The sequence below is a fragment of the Lactuca saligna genome, chromosome 5, assembly GCF_052625555.1.
Source record: "Lactuca saligna cultivar CGN05327 chromosome 5, ASM5262555v1, whole genome shotgun sequence".
In the NCBI taxonomy this organism is placed as follows: Eukaryota; Viridiplantae; Streptophyta; class Magnoliopsida; order Asterales; family Asteraceae; genus Lactuca; species Lactuca saligna.
Window position 1 is genome coordinate 149,493,548 of NC_136421.1, and position 14,103 is coordinate 149,507,650.

At 33.5% G+C, this 14,103-nt stretch overlaps 3 protein-coding genes across 5 annotated transcripts; all 3 read right to left on the reverse strand.

The window, feature by feature from the left end:
- Positions 1-442: 442 nt before the first annotated feature.
- On the reverse strand, positions 443-931 carry LOC145045834 (uncharacterized). The gene has a single exon (XM_078994141.1). The coding sequence runs from the start codon at positions 929-931 to the stop codon at positions 443-445; it is 489 nt and encodes a 162-aa protein (XP_078850267.1).
- A 2,663-nt stretch (positions 932-3,594) lies between these two features.
- On the reverse strand, positions 3,595-5,552 carry PDE247 (Tetratricopeptide repeat (TPR)-like superfamily protein). The gene has a single exon (XM_078958331.1). The coding sequence runs from the start codon at positions 5,244-5,246 to the stop codon at positions 3,699-3,701; it is 1,548 nt and encodes a 515-aa protein (XP_078814457.1). The 5' UTR covers positions 5,247-5,552; the 3' UTR covers positions 3,595-3,698.
- A 3,225-nt stretch (positions 5,553-8,777) lies between these two features.
- On the reverse strand, positions 8,778-12,870 carry LOC144997301 (stomatal closure-related actin-binding protein 1-like). 3 transcript variants are annotated; one of them, XM_078957170.1, is made up of 14 exons: positions 12,653-12,870; positions 12,341-12,363; positions 11,790-12,090; positions 11,587-11,715; positions 11,403-11,495; positions 11,163-11,303; positions 10,748-10,816; positions 10,366-10,449; positions 10,095-10,275; positions 9,897-10,013; positions 9,753-9,811; positions 9,515-9,649; positions 9,254-9,403; positions 8,778-9,160 (listed from the first exon to the last, which is right to left on the reverse strand). In XM_078957170.1, exons 3-14 carry the CDS (start codon positions 12,069-12,071, stop codon positions 9,110-9,112), a joined length of 1,491 nt encoding a protein of 496 aa, XP_078813296.1. In that variant the 5' UTR covers positions 12,072-12,090; positions 12,341-12,363; positions 12,653-12,870; the 3' UTR covers positions 8,778-9,109. The 3 variants fall into 3 exon arrangements, with proteins under 3 accessions (XP_078813296.1, XP_078813294.1, XP_078813295.1); XM_078957168.1 differs by lacking the exon at positions 12,341-12,363; XM_078957169.1 differs by lacking the exon at positions 12,341-12,363 and having other exon boundaries at positions 12,624-12,870.
- Between the last annotated feature and the right edge of the window lie 1,233 nt (positions 12,871-14,103).

Genomic DNA, 14,103 nt, shown 5'->3' on the forward strand with positions numbered 1-14,103 from the left:
ACCACATGTTGTTATCTTCTGTTTCTTTTAATTGATTCGGATACACCTTCTCCTCACTCAAAAGGACCATACTTGTATTTTCTTCTCCATGTACGGTTAGCAGCAAACCAGGTTCATCTTCATCTGTAGCTAAGTTCACCTCCTGATCTTGCTGCTTCTTGGCTTTACATTCGAAAGCATATTGGCCAAGTTCTTGGCACTCGAAACATCTTATATGGATTTTGTCTCGTGGTTTCCGGTTAGAGTTATTTGCTTCCTGTCGTGAACTACCACTAGAACATCCGCCTCTTCCATGAGTCGACACCCATCCCCGGGAACCGCCTCTGTCACTACTTGCCCCTCTCCCCCAACCCTCGGTCTTGCTTGGACTTCGATGACTTGAGGAGACCTTCGACTTTGCATGTAACATGGCATTATCACCACCTGAGTTTGCCTTCTGGTGTCAAAGTCGATCCTCATAAGCCTTTAAGTGCCCAATTGCCTCCTCGAATGGCATGGACTCCATGTCGGAGCTTTGTTCAATTGAAGCCACACGATTTATAAATCTTTTCGGAACAGTTTCGAATAGCTTTCTCACCAATTCTTCATCTTCCAAAACTGACCATGCGCTTCCAAACTTTGAGATCATAACTGATATATTCCCTGCATATTCATCTATGGTCTCCGTTTCTTTCATTTGGAGTGCTTCGAACTCGCTTTTCAATACCCGTAACCTCGCATTTTGGACCCTCTCTACACCCATATACTGTGACTTTAGAGAGTCCCAAACCTCCTTGGCTGTCTTCTTCTTCGCAGCCTGTGCTAGCATCTCTTCTGGGATCGACTGAAAGATGAAGGTTCGATCTTGCTTGCTCTTTTTCTCATCCACAACTACACTGGTTTGTGGCTCAATGGCATCCCATAACCCATGGGTATCCATAATGGCTTCCATCTTGATCGATCATGTATTGTAATTTGATGAGGTTATCATCAGGCATTGAAGAGGGTATAGGCTTTCTTTTGGTGGATTGGATGTTGAAGCTACTATCATGGTATCGTATCTAATGATCTTGGGCATACATACGATCAAAACCTTAAAGCTCTGATACCACTTGTTGGTGGGCAAGGCTTAATCTAACAGTAAAATTGCCAGGGGTATAATGGGAACAAGATAGCCGAATGATAGCCTTTATTGAATGAATGAAACTGGAAAAGGTTACATCTACTTGACAGCTAAAACAATGAACTTTAAACAGGCTAAATACAACTGAAAACAGAAAAAAAAATATAAATAAATAAAAAATAGCAACAGATCTTTTACTGGGCAAGTAACTCACGTCCCCTTTTATTCTCCTGGTTACTTGGTCAGCATTGACTATCAAAGGATGCTAACAACAATAAAAAGAAAATAAATGAGGCAAAGCATGCACAATTGAGGTCCGTAATTTGTTTGACATGCTATGATTAAGTCCCGTTTAGTATGCAGATAGGACAGGTTTAGTTGTGTTTGGATCGGAACTGGAACTATGACAATAGGACAAACAATGCAATCTTTTCCCCACTCTTGGTTTCCTGTCTGTATGAAAGACATAAATGCCCCTGCCCATTCTCGTCTTCGAAAAGAGCCCTAAAAAGATTTTCGGTTCCATTCGGTCCTTCCATGCAATAATATAAACAAAATTCAAAGTACAATAAGGATTCTTATGACTGTTGGTAACCGAAAAGAGTCTTGATTGCCGCTTGGGATTAATATTGTGGATTTCCTTCCTTGGACAAGGAGGGACACAGTCCACATACCCGTTGTTTGGAGGCTTTAAATATAAGTTTTATCATTTTGAATTCCATGAAAAGGGAAAAAGAGAGGAGGACCACATCGACGTATAGCAAATAAGAGTGCCTTCAGACCACTGCTTTATCAACTATGTCCCTTGTCCCTTGTCCTTTCAACTGTGAACTGAAGGCAACCTGCATCATTAATCCCAAACGAAAATCACCATCTGCACACACCAATTCAATATGCACCGACAAATAGGAGTTGTTGTTCATAGCATAGTCAAATGGGAAGGAGGTCAAAGAGGAGGAATATTATTTTTAGACGTAGGTTGTTCCAATCGTATGACAAGTAACAAGAGTTGGTTCATAAATCTGGATAAGCAATTCACACACTTTGCAAGGCTTGGAAACAATGCAAGAATGCAAGTGAAAGGGAAAGGTATATGGCAGCTACAAAAGAAAAACCTTTCAATTTTTGAAAACGATAGCTGCAAACTTTTTCACAGAAATGGGGGATGATGTTGCAATCAAATATGTCACCAAACGGGATGTTTGTGCTTATAGCTAATATAAAAACTCTTACAACATGCCTGCAAACTGCTAGCGAGGATGTCACAGATCACCTATGGAATCGAAGATATGGTCATTTGAAAGTGAAAAGGCTTCATATGTTGCACGACAAAGAGATGCTTAAGGGTCTTTCTTAGATAAGTGATTCCATTGACATGTTTGAAGTTTGCCATTAAGGAAATAACAGCAAGAAATCAATACGTCATTAAGGAATTGATTGTGTCAATTAATGCCATTAAGTACACATTGAATGCACAATAAATGCATCAGTTACAAAATTCAAGCCAAGGACTAAAACTATCAAGTTTAGCAAAAACGATGGTTGCGCGAGCCTGAGTTTTTGGAGCTGCATTCGTCTCCACATGTCGCGCCCAGACACAAGTTTGGTGAATTTGGCCTACAAAATCCAAGATTCGCACCCCCTGCGTGCGGGTAGAAGTTGAAGTAAAACCATATATACAAGCTTGTAAACCTATTATACATTCAAACTTATAAACTCACTTGAGTATGGTCTTTCTACCAATATTTCGAAGCTCTCACGGAGAAGAACACAAATCCACTTAGAGTTAATTATATATACAACATATATATATATATATATATATATATATATATATATATATATATATATATATATATATATATATATATATATATATATATATATATACACACACACACACACACACACACTAAGATTTCCAACAGAACTGGTGATCAAATTTCAAACATTATAACAAAGCCTTTGAGGCTTAAGACTTTCCAGAACATGCAGAAATTACTTGGGAGTTCAAAGTATTGAAAATACAAATTGAGATTTTTTTTAAGCAATCTCAGTTTGGGTAAGGATTTGATAAGATAAAGCCAATGAAGTTAGGACTTCTTTATAAAGCCCCAATTATGTAGGGACAGTAGTTCACTCGTTCGTTCAAATTTCTCCTAGTTTTGAGTAGGGCATTTGGAGATTATGCTTAGTCATTGTTGATTTCTTTAATCTTTCTGTTTTGTAATGCTCTATATAAGAGTCAGGTATGTTATTCAATACAACAAAGCTTTGAGTTGAGTATTTCTGTTCACATATATGAAATCTTACTTTACAAATGAGAAATTAAATATCCTTCTACTTTTTGTTCCTACTTTTCTTCCTACCTATTTAAGATGATGAGAAGTTTATAAATTTAACAATCCAATCAAATTTAAATTAAGAGAAATTAAATATCCTCTTACTTTTATTCTTATAAATCCTCCTACCCAATTAAATGATAACATGTGTCATATTAATATATTAATATATCATTAAATGAGCATTAAATATTACACATGTCACTATTTCATTTGCCAGTTTCATTATCAAGTGTTCTTGTTCACTAGTATTGTTAATGTTCCCTCATATTAACTTCTGGAACATACCCAGAAATCATCAACTCACAAGAAAGATTTTGTAACATTTTATAAACACACTCAGATTTATCATGAGATTTATCCCCAGCCACAAATTTAACAACTTTACCATCAATTTCAATTGAACTCACACCTGGATTCTTCTCAATACCTTTATTCTTCATTCTCTTCCTCACACTACTTGCCTTATGCCAATCTTTTCCAGCAGCATATATATTCGAAAGAAGAACATAATTCGAATCCCCACCAGGGTTTACTTCACTTATAAACCACATCAACTTTTCAGCCAATTCCACATCTTCAGCCACTCTACATGCTGCAAGAACTGATCCTAATATAACTTCATTTGGTTTCATGGGCATATTCTGTATAACATTCAGGGCTTGTTTTAACATACGTGCACGACTATAAAGATCTACTAAACATCCATAATGCTCGATTCTTGGTGTTATTTTATAGTCTTGTGTCATCATGTCAAAAAGTTTCAGACTTTGATCGATTAAGCCACCATGGCTACATGCAGTAAGAGCTCCAGTGAAGGTCACTTCATCTGGATTGAAACCATCTTTCTGCATCTGGTAAAAATACTTGAGAGTGTTTTCTGGATTCCCATTAAGAGCGAATCCCACAATGAGGGAGTTCCATGAGACTAGATTGTGTTTAGACATGGTGTGAAATATTTGAAGAGCGAATTCAGTGCAACCACATCTTGAGTACATGTCTATTAATGAATTGTTTATACGGATGTTGTTGTTTAGTTTACCTTTTAGTACAAGTCGATGAAGCCATAAGCCTAATCCAAGTGCTCCTAAATTTGCAGAAGCAGAGAGTGCAGAAACAATGGTGACATGATCAGGTTGAATTCCAGAAGCCAGCATTTCTTGAAACCACTCCAATGCATGTTCGTAATGACCTTTCTTTACAAACCCATCAATTAACGCTGTATATGAAATTACATCTCTTTCAGGCATTTCATCGAACACCTGGACTGCTCTAGTAATTTCTCCGTTTCTCATCAATCCACCTACCAGAGTATTCCAGGTGACTTTATTCTTGAAATCCATCTTCTCAAAGCACAAGCAAGCAATGTCCACGCGATTGCATTTACAGTACATATCAACGATAGCCGTACCCACCTTGACGTTATCTTTATCATACCCGAGTTTACAGACGAGAGCATGAATTGAAGATCCAAAAGAAAGAGCATGTAAAGGGAAATCAGCACAGCTGGAGAGAAGAGTCACGAAGGTAATGTGATTAGGTTCGACTCCGGCAACTCTCATACGAGTGAACTCGGCAGCAGCACGATCTAAACGACCGGTTCGACAGTAACGAGCAATGGATGAAGTCCATGAAGAGACGTTAAGTTCACCGAAACTGGAGTCATCAGCATATGTATGGCGGAATATAGCGTGCTGTTTTGTGGGGATTGGAAGGATGCGAGGAGGATGAGTGAAGTGGTTGTCGTTGTGGTCATGTGGTGGTGCACAGATGGTAAGTGTTGAGGAAGCAAAGAGACTCATTTCGTTACGTATCTTATTCTTACCCCGTCGCTTTGTAAGCACAAGTTAATGCTACAGCTTCATCGTCTTTACATGTGATTTGTTTCAATACCTGCAAGTAAGAGCATACACAAATCCATAGTTTTAAGGGAAGAGTTACCCAGGTAGAATGACTGCTATCCTCTAACCTCCGCCGTGGGCTGCAGCTTTTCCTCTCAAGTCTCCTCTCCGCCGGAGTAACTAGGAAAGTAAGAAGTTGCACGTATTTGCTCACTCTTTTTTTCACTCTATGAATACATCTTCATAAAATATATGAAAGAGACTCGAATATGGTGACACTGAAATAATTAATATCTAGATATGTAATTTGCACTAAAATATCTAGATACATAATTTATTAGTATGAACTACATGATCATTAATGTGTCAAACTATAAGGTAGGGATTTATACTAAAAGCACCGTTATAATAAAACTATTTTTCATAACTTTAAAAACTTAAAATCTAGTTTTTTAACAACTAAAAAGTTAAAAATTCAATATTACAAAACAACGAATCCAACAACCTTACAAATAAGACAAATCCAAATTACAAAAAAAAGTATGACACCTCCAAAAATATATGATCAATTAAAGTAAAGAAATCTTAAAATTAGATAATGTATTGTCTATATATATTTTTATATTAAATATATATTTTTATACAAATATACAAACAGCCCCCCAGCAGAAGTATGGGATAGAAATACTTATTTCAGCCCATGATCCCAAAAATAAAACGAGGTTTAATTCCACACCCACCCTAGAATTTTTTAAAAATTTAATCCCGTACAGAATCAGAATCCCGCAGAAATTTTTAACATTCCTACTATTATAAAGGTGTTTTTATTATGATTATCCCTTTTTTTTTCTTTTTGATTTTTTTAGCTTTGGTTAATTAAAGAACTTGTTTGTTTATCCGAAACCGGCTTTGAAAGAATCGGATCATCCAAATCTATAACTTTATTTACAACTTAGGTTATTTAATCCGAAAATGGTTATAAATTAATTTGAAACGTGAAAAAACATAAGATTTAATCTGAAAAATAAAATAAAAAATAAAAAACTATTAGCTAATCTAAAACAGGTTTTGAGTCATAGATATGCTAAGGACTTGTGGTATACATACCACGAAGGCAATCGTGGTCTAGTTGGCAATGAGGAATTCTCGTGCACACCACACCGATGTTCTGTGGTCGGGCGTGGTCGTGCTCGTCCGTGCTCCCGACGACGAAATCAAACGGACATTTCTATTGGTTTAATGCTACAACGGTTAGTTTTGGATTCCAACATTTTTTTTTTCTTTTTTACCTTTCAAACATATTAACCTTCTCCTATAAATACCACATTTTCTATTAACATTTTCACACAATTTCTTCTTTCTTTTCTCACAAAATCACACACTTCTTTTACATTATTCCAAAACTAATGGCTCCTAAAAGGATAAATTGGTCAGAAAATGAAGAAGAGAACTTAGCACGAGCATGGGTAGCGGCTTTAGAAGACCCAGTAACGCGTCCTAATTTTTGGATAAAGGTTGGAAACATTTTTCATGAATTAATGGGCTCTTAAAATCGTAGTGTTGATGAAATATGTTCAAAGTATCGCGATATGAAAGTTAAATGCGTTGAATTCAATGGTATTTATAACTTTGTTATAAACAACGTACACGAAGGCGACCCGTTTGTTGTGGCCATGAACCAATATGAAGACACGAAACACACACCGTTTAAACACGTTGAAGCTTGGCGAATATCAAGAGAGTGCCCAAAATTTAGTGGCTAAAAATAAGGTTTAAAAAGTAGTTTTAAGTTGTTTGTGGTTGTATTTTTAAGTTTTTTTTATGTTTATTTTAAATGTTGTTTGTTTTAAATTAATGTAATCTTGTTTTACTAAATAAAAAACTAGTTTAATAAAAAAATATGTTTTATTGTGTTTTTGACTTAAATTTAATAAAAAAAAATGCGTTATTGTGTTTTAATGTATTTTTGAATCAAATTTAAATTAAAAAAAATGAGGTGGAGTGGTAAGTTAGTGGTAGGTATCACATGTTAGTGGTAGGAGAATGTGGTGCTGATATGGCACCCACCACATATGTGGTATGTGATGGGTATAACGGATGGTCTATTGAGAATCTATAAAATGTTACACTTTATTAACAAGTTCAAATACAATATAATTTATCTTTATTCAACAACCATAGGATATAGTAAACTAGGTGTATTTAATTATAACCAAGGAAACAAAAAGAAAATCGTGGTTATAAACTTATTATAAAAAAACATACTCCCTCTATCTCAAATTGATAGTTCACTTTTAACTTTATAATTTTTTTTCTTTAACTTTGATCTTAAATATTTTTATTTGTATTATATATTACTTGATAAAACTTATAATAATGAAAAAACATTTAAAATATAATCCATTCATATATTTTACATCAAATATTATCTATCAAAAACAAAAATATTTAAGGTCAAAGTTAAAGAAAAAAAACTTCAAAACTCAAAAATAGACTATCAATTTGGGACGGATGTAGTATTTATTAATTGTTAATTTGTTATTTTATTTTGTTATGTTAACTTGTAATTAGTCAAAACTTAGTTGTTAAAATAAGTGGAGGATTGAGTTTTTTTAATGACTCGTTGGTTTTTTTACTTACACACAAAACAGGTTTATGAGATTTTTGAAGACTTTCAAAAATGTTTTGGGATAGCTTTTTAAAATAAAAAATCCTTTTTAGAAAAATGACTTTTATTTATGTTTTTTTCTAAAAGAAAGTTTTAAAATATGTTTGTATAAAATTTTGAATGTGCAAAAGGGAAAAGGCCAAAAATAAGTCACACATTCGTGACTACTTAACCACTTTATTTTTCTTCTTCTCAAAAAATTAATTTAAAAGATCTTTTAAAGTTACCAAACAACTTTTTAAATTTGTAACTTTTTGAAAAAGATAAAAATCCAAAAAGTCTTTTCAAAAAAAATATCAAACACCCTCTAAAAGATGAATAAGTTCTCCCCGTAGTTTTAGGTCTCGTTTGTTTTTCTACAAAAGTATTTTTTGAGCACTTTTCCCTTCTGACGGGTAAACGTTTCGCAAGTGCACGTCTTCTTCCGCAAACTTGGAAAAAAACAAAAAACATTTAACTACTTCCAAAACAAACAGCACCTTAATGTTCACGAAATAGATCATTCATGTCATTTGTATAAACAATTATACATAACACCAAGGCTATTTGATAAAATAGAACCATTCATAAACCATCACTAAATTGATCAGCATTTAGCATATTCGATACAAACTCTAAACAACTTTAAATGATTAAAGAACCTTATTAAAAAATCAAAATCATTCAGCACTAAATGGTTCAGGTTGAGGTTCAGTATTATTATCAAACCTATGAAAGTGAGCCACCAACCATCTCACATTCAATTTCCACCTTTTCACTTTCATGTGGGAAAATGAAAATTAATTGCAACTTTTATCTAATTGATATCGATTCGAGTCTCAATCTCAGACAAATACGTGCCAAATTTTCATAAATAATCATATATCATGCCATAACATTACTCCAATAAAATGAGGCTATGTGCCTTCATACAATTACAAAACCTTGTACAAACAACAACAATACCCCATGAGTAACGAGGTAAGGGACAAAACCTTGTACAAACAAAGATGTCCCCAAAAAAAAGGCAAACAAAAAAATGCCTAGAAAAGAAGAAAAAAAAACACAATCAAGCAAGCATCAACCAGAATGCTCAAAATTACACAACACATTAGAAACTCGATATAATTACATTTTTTTCTGACACTAGGATACAACACAAACTAACTTCGCAAATTTAAGTTGCTTTCTCCACTGCTGCTCTATCCTCAGGCCCACCAAGCATGATCTGGAAGCGTAACCATTTACAACATCAGAATTTTTTCCTTCAAATAAGGGGTAAAAATGTCTTTTTGTAATGAGAGAAAGATGAAGATTATACATTACAATCGAAGGCGAATCTGCGTGCAAGCATAATAGCAGCATTTCTCTCTCTTTCGGACTCGAATGCAAGCACAAAGGAGAGGCCAATTTTTGGTTGCCAGAATGATGCCTGTGCTGCAGCATTTCCACCTCCTCTAACTCCACAAAGCTTATTTTGGATTGGAAGAAGAAATCATATTATCAATATTCAATATAAAGTATATATTAATTAAAAAACACATAAGATTTATTGTTGTTTTGAGAAAGGAATTGAAATTACCTGCATAAAAGGGGAGTAGAATTCTTTTGCCATTGTTGTGTTATCCTTGCAAAGTTTCATCCTCATCTTTCCTACATGAAGCACATGAACTGACTCTGAAGGATGCTCTTCCCCATTCATTTGAACAATCACTACCTGATTCCACATTCCACATCCACAATATAATCAACAAATAGCAATATGTACTTTCATTTATTTATTTATTTATTATGATAGCATAATAGCTGAGCTGGCATACGTTAAACTCGGTGTCATGTCGACGAACCAATGCTTCCACATAGTTCCCTAATCCTGCAGCTGTTTTATATAATTTGTATAAGTTGAGTTTGGTATAACTATAAAGCATCACGAGGAGGGCATTTACGTCTTTTCACAGACAAACCTGGATCAATGGGACCAGAGGTTGTCAAAGTGACACTCACGCCAACTGAAATGACATTGACTTGAAGTAATCGCCCAACATCAGAAGGTTCAGGAGCATAAATAGGTTTTGTGGCACCTAAAAAGTATAAATTTCCATTAGTTTTATAATTTAAAAAAAAAAAAAAATACTTCTTGGAAAAAAAAATAATCTTAATACCTGAAATAAGATCTTTTTTTCCACCTTCAGAAGCCAAACGATACCACTGAATAGAACATTCTAGAAGATCTGGGGCTTCATCACAACATGGATGAATCTGCAAATATGAGCCTAAAGATTCTGTGCCATCTAATTCAAATAAATCGGGTCTATTTTTCTCTCCCTGTTTGCTCATTGCCAACTGAATACAAAAAATAATAAATTAATAAATAATAATAATTAATAAACCATCTATGATAAATAATAAAGACTGATTATTAAATGATTTTGCCTCTTTCTGGAGCTTCAATGAACACTTAGACTTCTCTGCTAGTTGAGTTCGTAATGCCTGGAGCTCATGTTCCATATCCATAACCTATGAGAACATAATATTTAAAATTAATATTTCTGATTAAATAATATAAGATGATTTTTAGAAAATTTTATCTGATGCAATTAGAGGGTTAAGAAATTGGATGAAGTTAAAAGTTAAAACAAGGTTAAGTAGACATAAATACAATATCTGTCTTCTGATATTTCTATATACTATATAGATATGGTGTTTGAGGCTTGAGCTATTAAACTCCTAAAATATAAGAAAATAAATAATTGAAAAGGTCAAAATTAATAATAACAAAAAATACACAAAAGCAAATGCAATTAGCATGGTGTACCTTACTAGGCTGATGAAGCATCTTGATCCTTCTAGCCTCTTGTACTTCCTTCATTAGTTCTTCCACATCCTAAATATATATACAGCACATATAGATATAGTCACAATAAAACTATATATATAGTATAATGGATTGCAATTCATCATCATAAATTAGCACTATAACTCTATAAATATCTTGACACTCATAAAGAACAAAAAGAAAAGATGGTAAAAAGTGGAAGTTTTTATTTCATGTGTTCCATGCTATTACTAACCTAACAAGTGTTTTTGCTTTTTGTTTTTGTTTCTGTTTATTTTATTCATTTCAAAAGTTTCCTTTTATGAAGTGCACTTTGTGATATTGCTTTAAAGAATAGCTATAAGTAAAATCTACAAACAACTAACATTGTTTATAAAACTCTAAACAAACAAACCTGTGTCCCTGTAGCTCGGGACATTTTTTCTTGCTCCTGAAGAGCTTCTTCCACTCTCTGAACTGCAGCTCTAGCTTTCTCAATTTCAGTTCTTGCAAAAGCTCTCTCTTCATCAACAAGCTTTTTTGCATCTTCTGAAGCCTACATGTAATTATAAATCTTTACCAAAACTAAAAAGCAAAAATATAAGAGAAAAGTTAATTTCTTTAAGGTGTTGAACTAAAATAATGGAACAGTAACCTGCTTTAGAAAACTTGCAAGCTTCTTAACCTCAGCCTTTTCTTGAACCAGCTCTCCTTCCCTTTGTGTCAATTGGCCTGATAAAGCTTCAACCTAACCATAAACATCAAAAATGAAAATTTTTAACAACTTAATTCAAAGGCAAAAATATGGATTGTGTTTATGTCATCTAAAACAAACCTACCATGGCAATAGCCTCCTCCACATCATCTTTGTTTTTACCAACAGCACGCCCTCTCAATGATTCAAGTGCATCTTTAAGCTTTTCTAAAAGCACATGTTTCTCTAGAGAAACCACATCTCTGAGCTTATTCTGTCCCTCATATGTGAATTGCATTCAGTATAACAAAATGATTTTAATATATGTGTGAAATTACAGAGGCCAACCTCATCAGATAATTTAGCAGCAGCAGCTAAACCCTTTTCAAATTTACTGGCAAGATCACGAACAGATAAACGATTTTGTTGATCTAGCAACTTGGCAGTTTCATGTCGAGTTAACTCCCTCATAGAAACTAACTTTGAATCTTCTTTTGCCTCCATTGTGTTGTTATTAGTTCTGGTTTTGTAATTTGGAAATCGGCTGGATGCAAATAGAACATCTGCTGACACTGGGGAAACTGCATCTCTTTGAGTTGTGTAGCTGAAATCTCGTCCCATTCTTGTCATGCTTCTGGTTTAGATACAACTGTCGAGAATCAAGCTTTTAGTAACAATACAAACCCTAAATCCATAAGTCAATTTCAGATAAACAAGTAGTATGACGTAGGCTGATCTGGTCAGATCAAACAATTAACAAACGATTTCTAGTTTGCAAAATGCAAAAGAAGCCAATGAAGGTTTCGCTTGATGAATAAGTCAAATGAAACCCCATTTCGTCGTGGAAACGGAATAATAGCCTAATCGGCGGAGTAAACTCTTTTATGGCTTGTAATTACATCATTAGTTAGAAGTCGTCAACCTGGATTACATCAGACATATTTAATTAAACCAAAAGTCAACAGACTGCAAAAAGGAAGAAGGAGAAGAAGAACCACATAAAGAGGATGTTTATCAAATTATAATGCAGACAAAGCAAAGCAACCGATGAAACAACGGGAATGTGCAAAACGAAGGAAAAACAGATTCAATCGGTATTAAGTACGAACAACAGCAAACACAAAAAACAGTGATACCAAACTGAACCCTAATTCAAAAGCGAAAATCAGTAAATTGAACCACCTTGAAGCGAAAAAGATGATTGTGCTTACAGAGCATGTAAACAGCGACTAATTAACAACCGATGAGAGACTTATTCGGTGGATTCGCTGTTGAAATCGACAGGCAATGCTTCGATGATGATGTTGCAAGAAGTGAGATTGGGAATTTGGAAATTTTAAATCCAAAAGAGTATTTGGTTTGCTTTTTGAAAAGCAGCAAAAAGGCGTAGAAGATGTGTAGTAAGTCCAAAGTGAACCTCTCAAAGTCTCGAACACATACAGTGGAGTTGTTTTACCCGGCTGTTTGGAGTCTTGTCTTAAAATTGATTACGATTAGGAAAACATGTAAAATACGTTTACTTATTATAATTTTAACTTATTAATCTGGAGTATCTTTTTATCATTTTATATATAATGGTAAAAAAATATCTTTGTTACTAGAAATGATTAAAATATGTGTGATAGATTTATAAAATGATAAAAGTAAATTGTGTATTTTCATAAGATTAGCTCTAATTAAAAAATTATAATTATTTATAATAAAGTTGATTTTATATATATATATATATATATATATATATATATATATATATATATATATATATATATATATATATATATATATATATATATATATATATAGGGTAAAATGAATATACCTAACAACCTTATATAAGCTTAGGTACCTAACTCCATAATACTACATCGGTTTGTATCATATTTACATTGTAATTGCCTAAGGTTCCTAAACTTCAACCCCATAACTTGATTACTTCCAAAATCTTTGGATTTTCAACAATATATTTCTTTTACATCACGTCTTTCTATCGAATACCACCTAATGAGCTTCATATCCTACCGCTACAAATGAAAGGATGTAGGAGAAATATAATGATAAATTTTCAAATTTTTTTGAAGTAAATCAAGTTTAGGGATGAAATTTAAGAACATTGGATGATTACAATAAAAATTTAATGCAAAATCACGTAGTTTGATGAGGTTAGGTACCTAAGCTTATATAAGGTTGTTAGGTATATTCACTTTACTCATATATATATATATATATATATATATATATATATATATATATATATATATATATATATATATATATATATATATATATATATATATATAGAGAGAGAGAGAGAGGGTAGGTATAAATGTGGATGTACAAATATTGTGTGGATGTAGAGATTAATGTGGATCAAGTATTATTTAATTTTAATAAATAATTTATTAAATCATCTATCCTTCAATGTAGGCAAATTAGTTTATTTAAAATTCTATTGCCTCTTCCATCGACACCCATAAAATCGCATCCCTCCCGTTTCCATCCTCTTTCCTGTGAAGCTACGATTGAAGCACTGCAACCCACCGTACATCTTCAAGCTACGATTGTTGTCGCTCTTTCTCTCTCTCTCTCTCTCTCTCTCTCTCTCTCTCTCTCTCTCACTCTCACTCTTTTTCTCGTTCAATTTGCTTTAAATCAACAAAAGAGC

Coding starts and splice junctions, on each gene's coding strand:
- LOC145045834 (XM_078994141.1), bottom strand. CDS start 931: ATGGAAGCCATTATGGATACCCATGGGTTATGGGATGCCATTGAGCCA.
- PDE247 (XM_078958331.1), bottom strand. CDS start 5,246: ATGAGTCTCTTTGCTTCCTCAACACTTACCATCTGTGCACCACCACAT.
- LOC144997301 (XM_078957168.1), bottom strand. CDS start 12,071: ATGACAAGAATGGGACGAGATTTCAGCTACACAACTCAAAGAGATGCA. Junction 11,716..11,789: donor CTGCTAAATTATCTGATGAG/GTTGGCCTCTGT, acceptor TATGAGGGACAG/AATAAGCTCAGAGATGTGGT. Junction 10,276..10,365: donor CATTGAAGCTCCAGAAAGAG/GCAAAATCATTT, acceptor TTTTGTATTCAG/TTGGCAATGAGCAAACAGGG.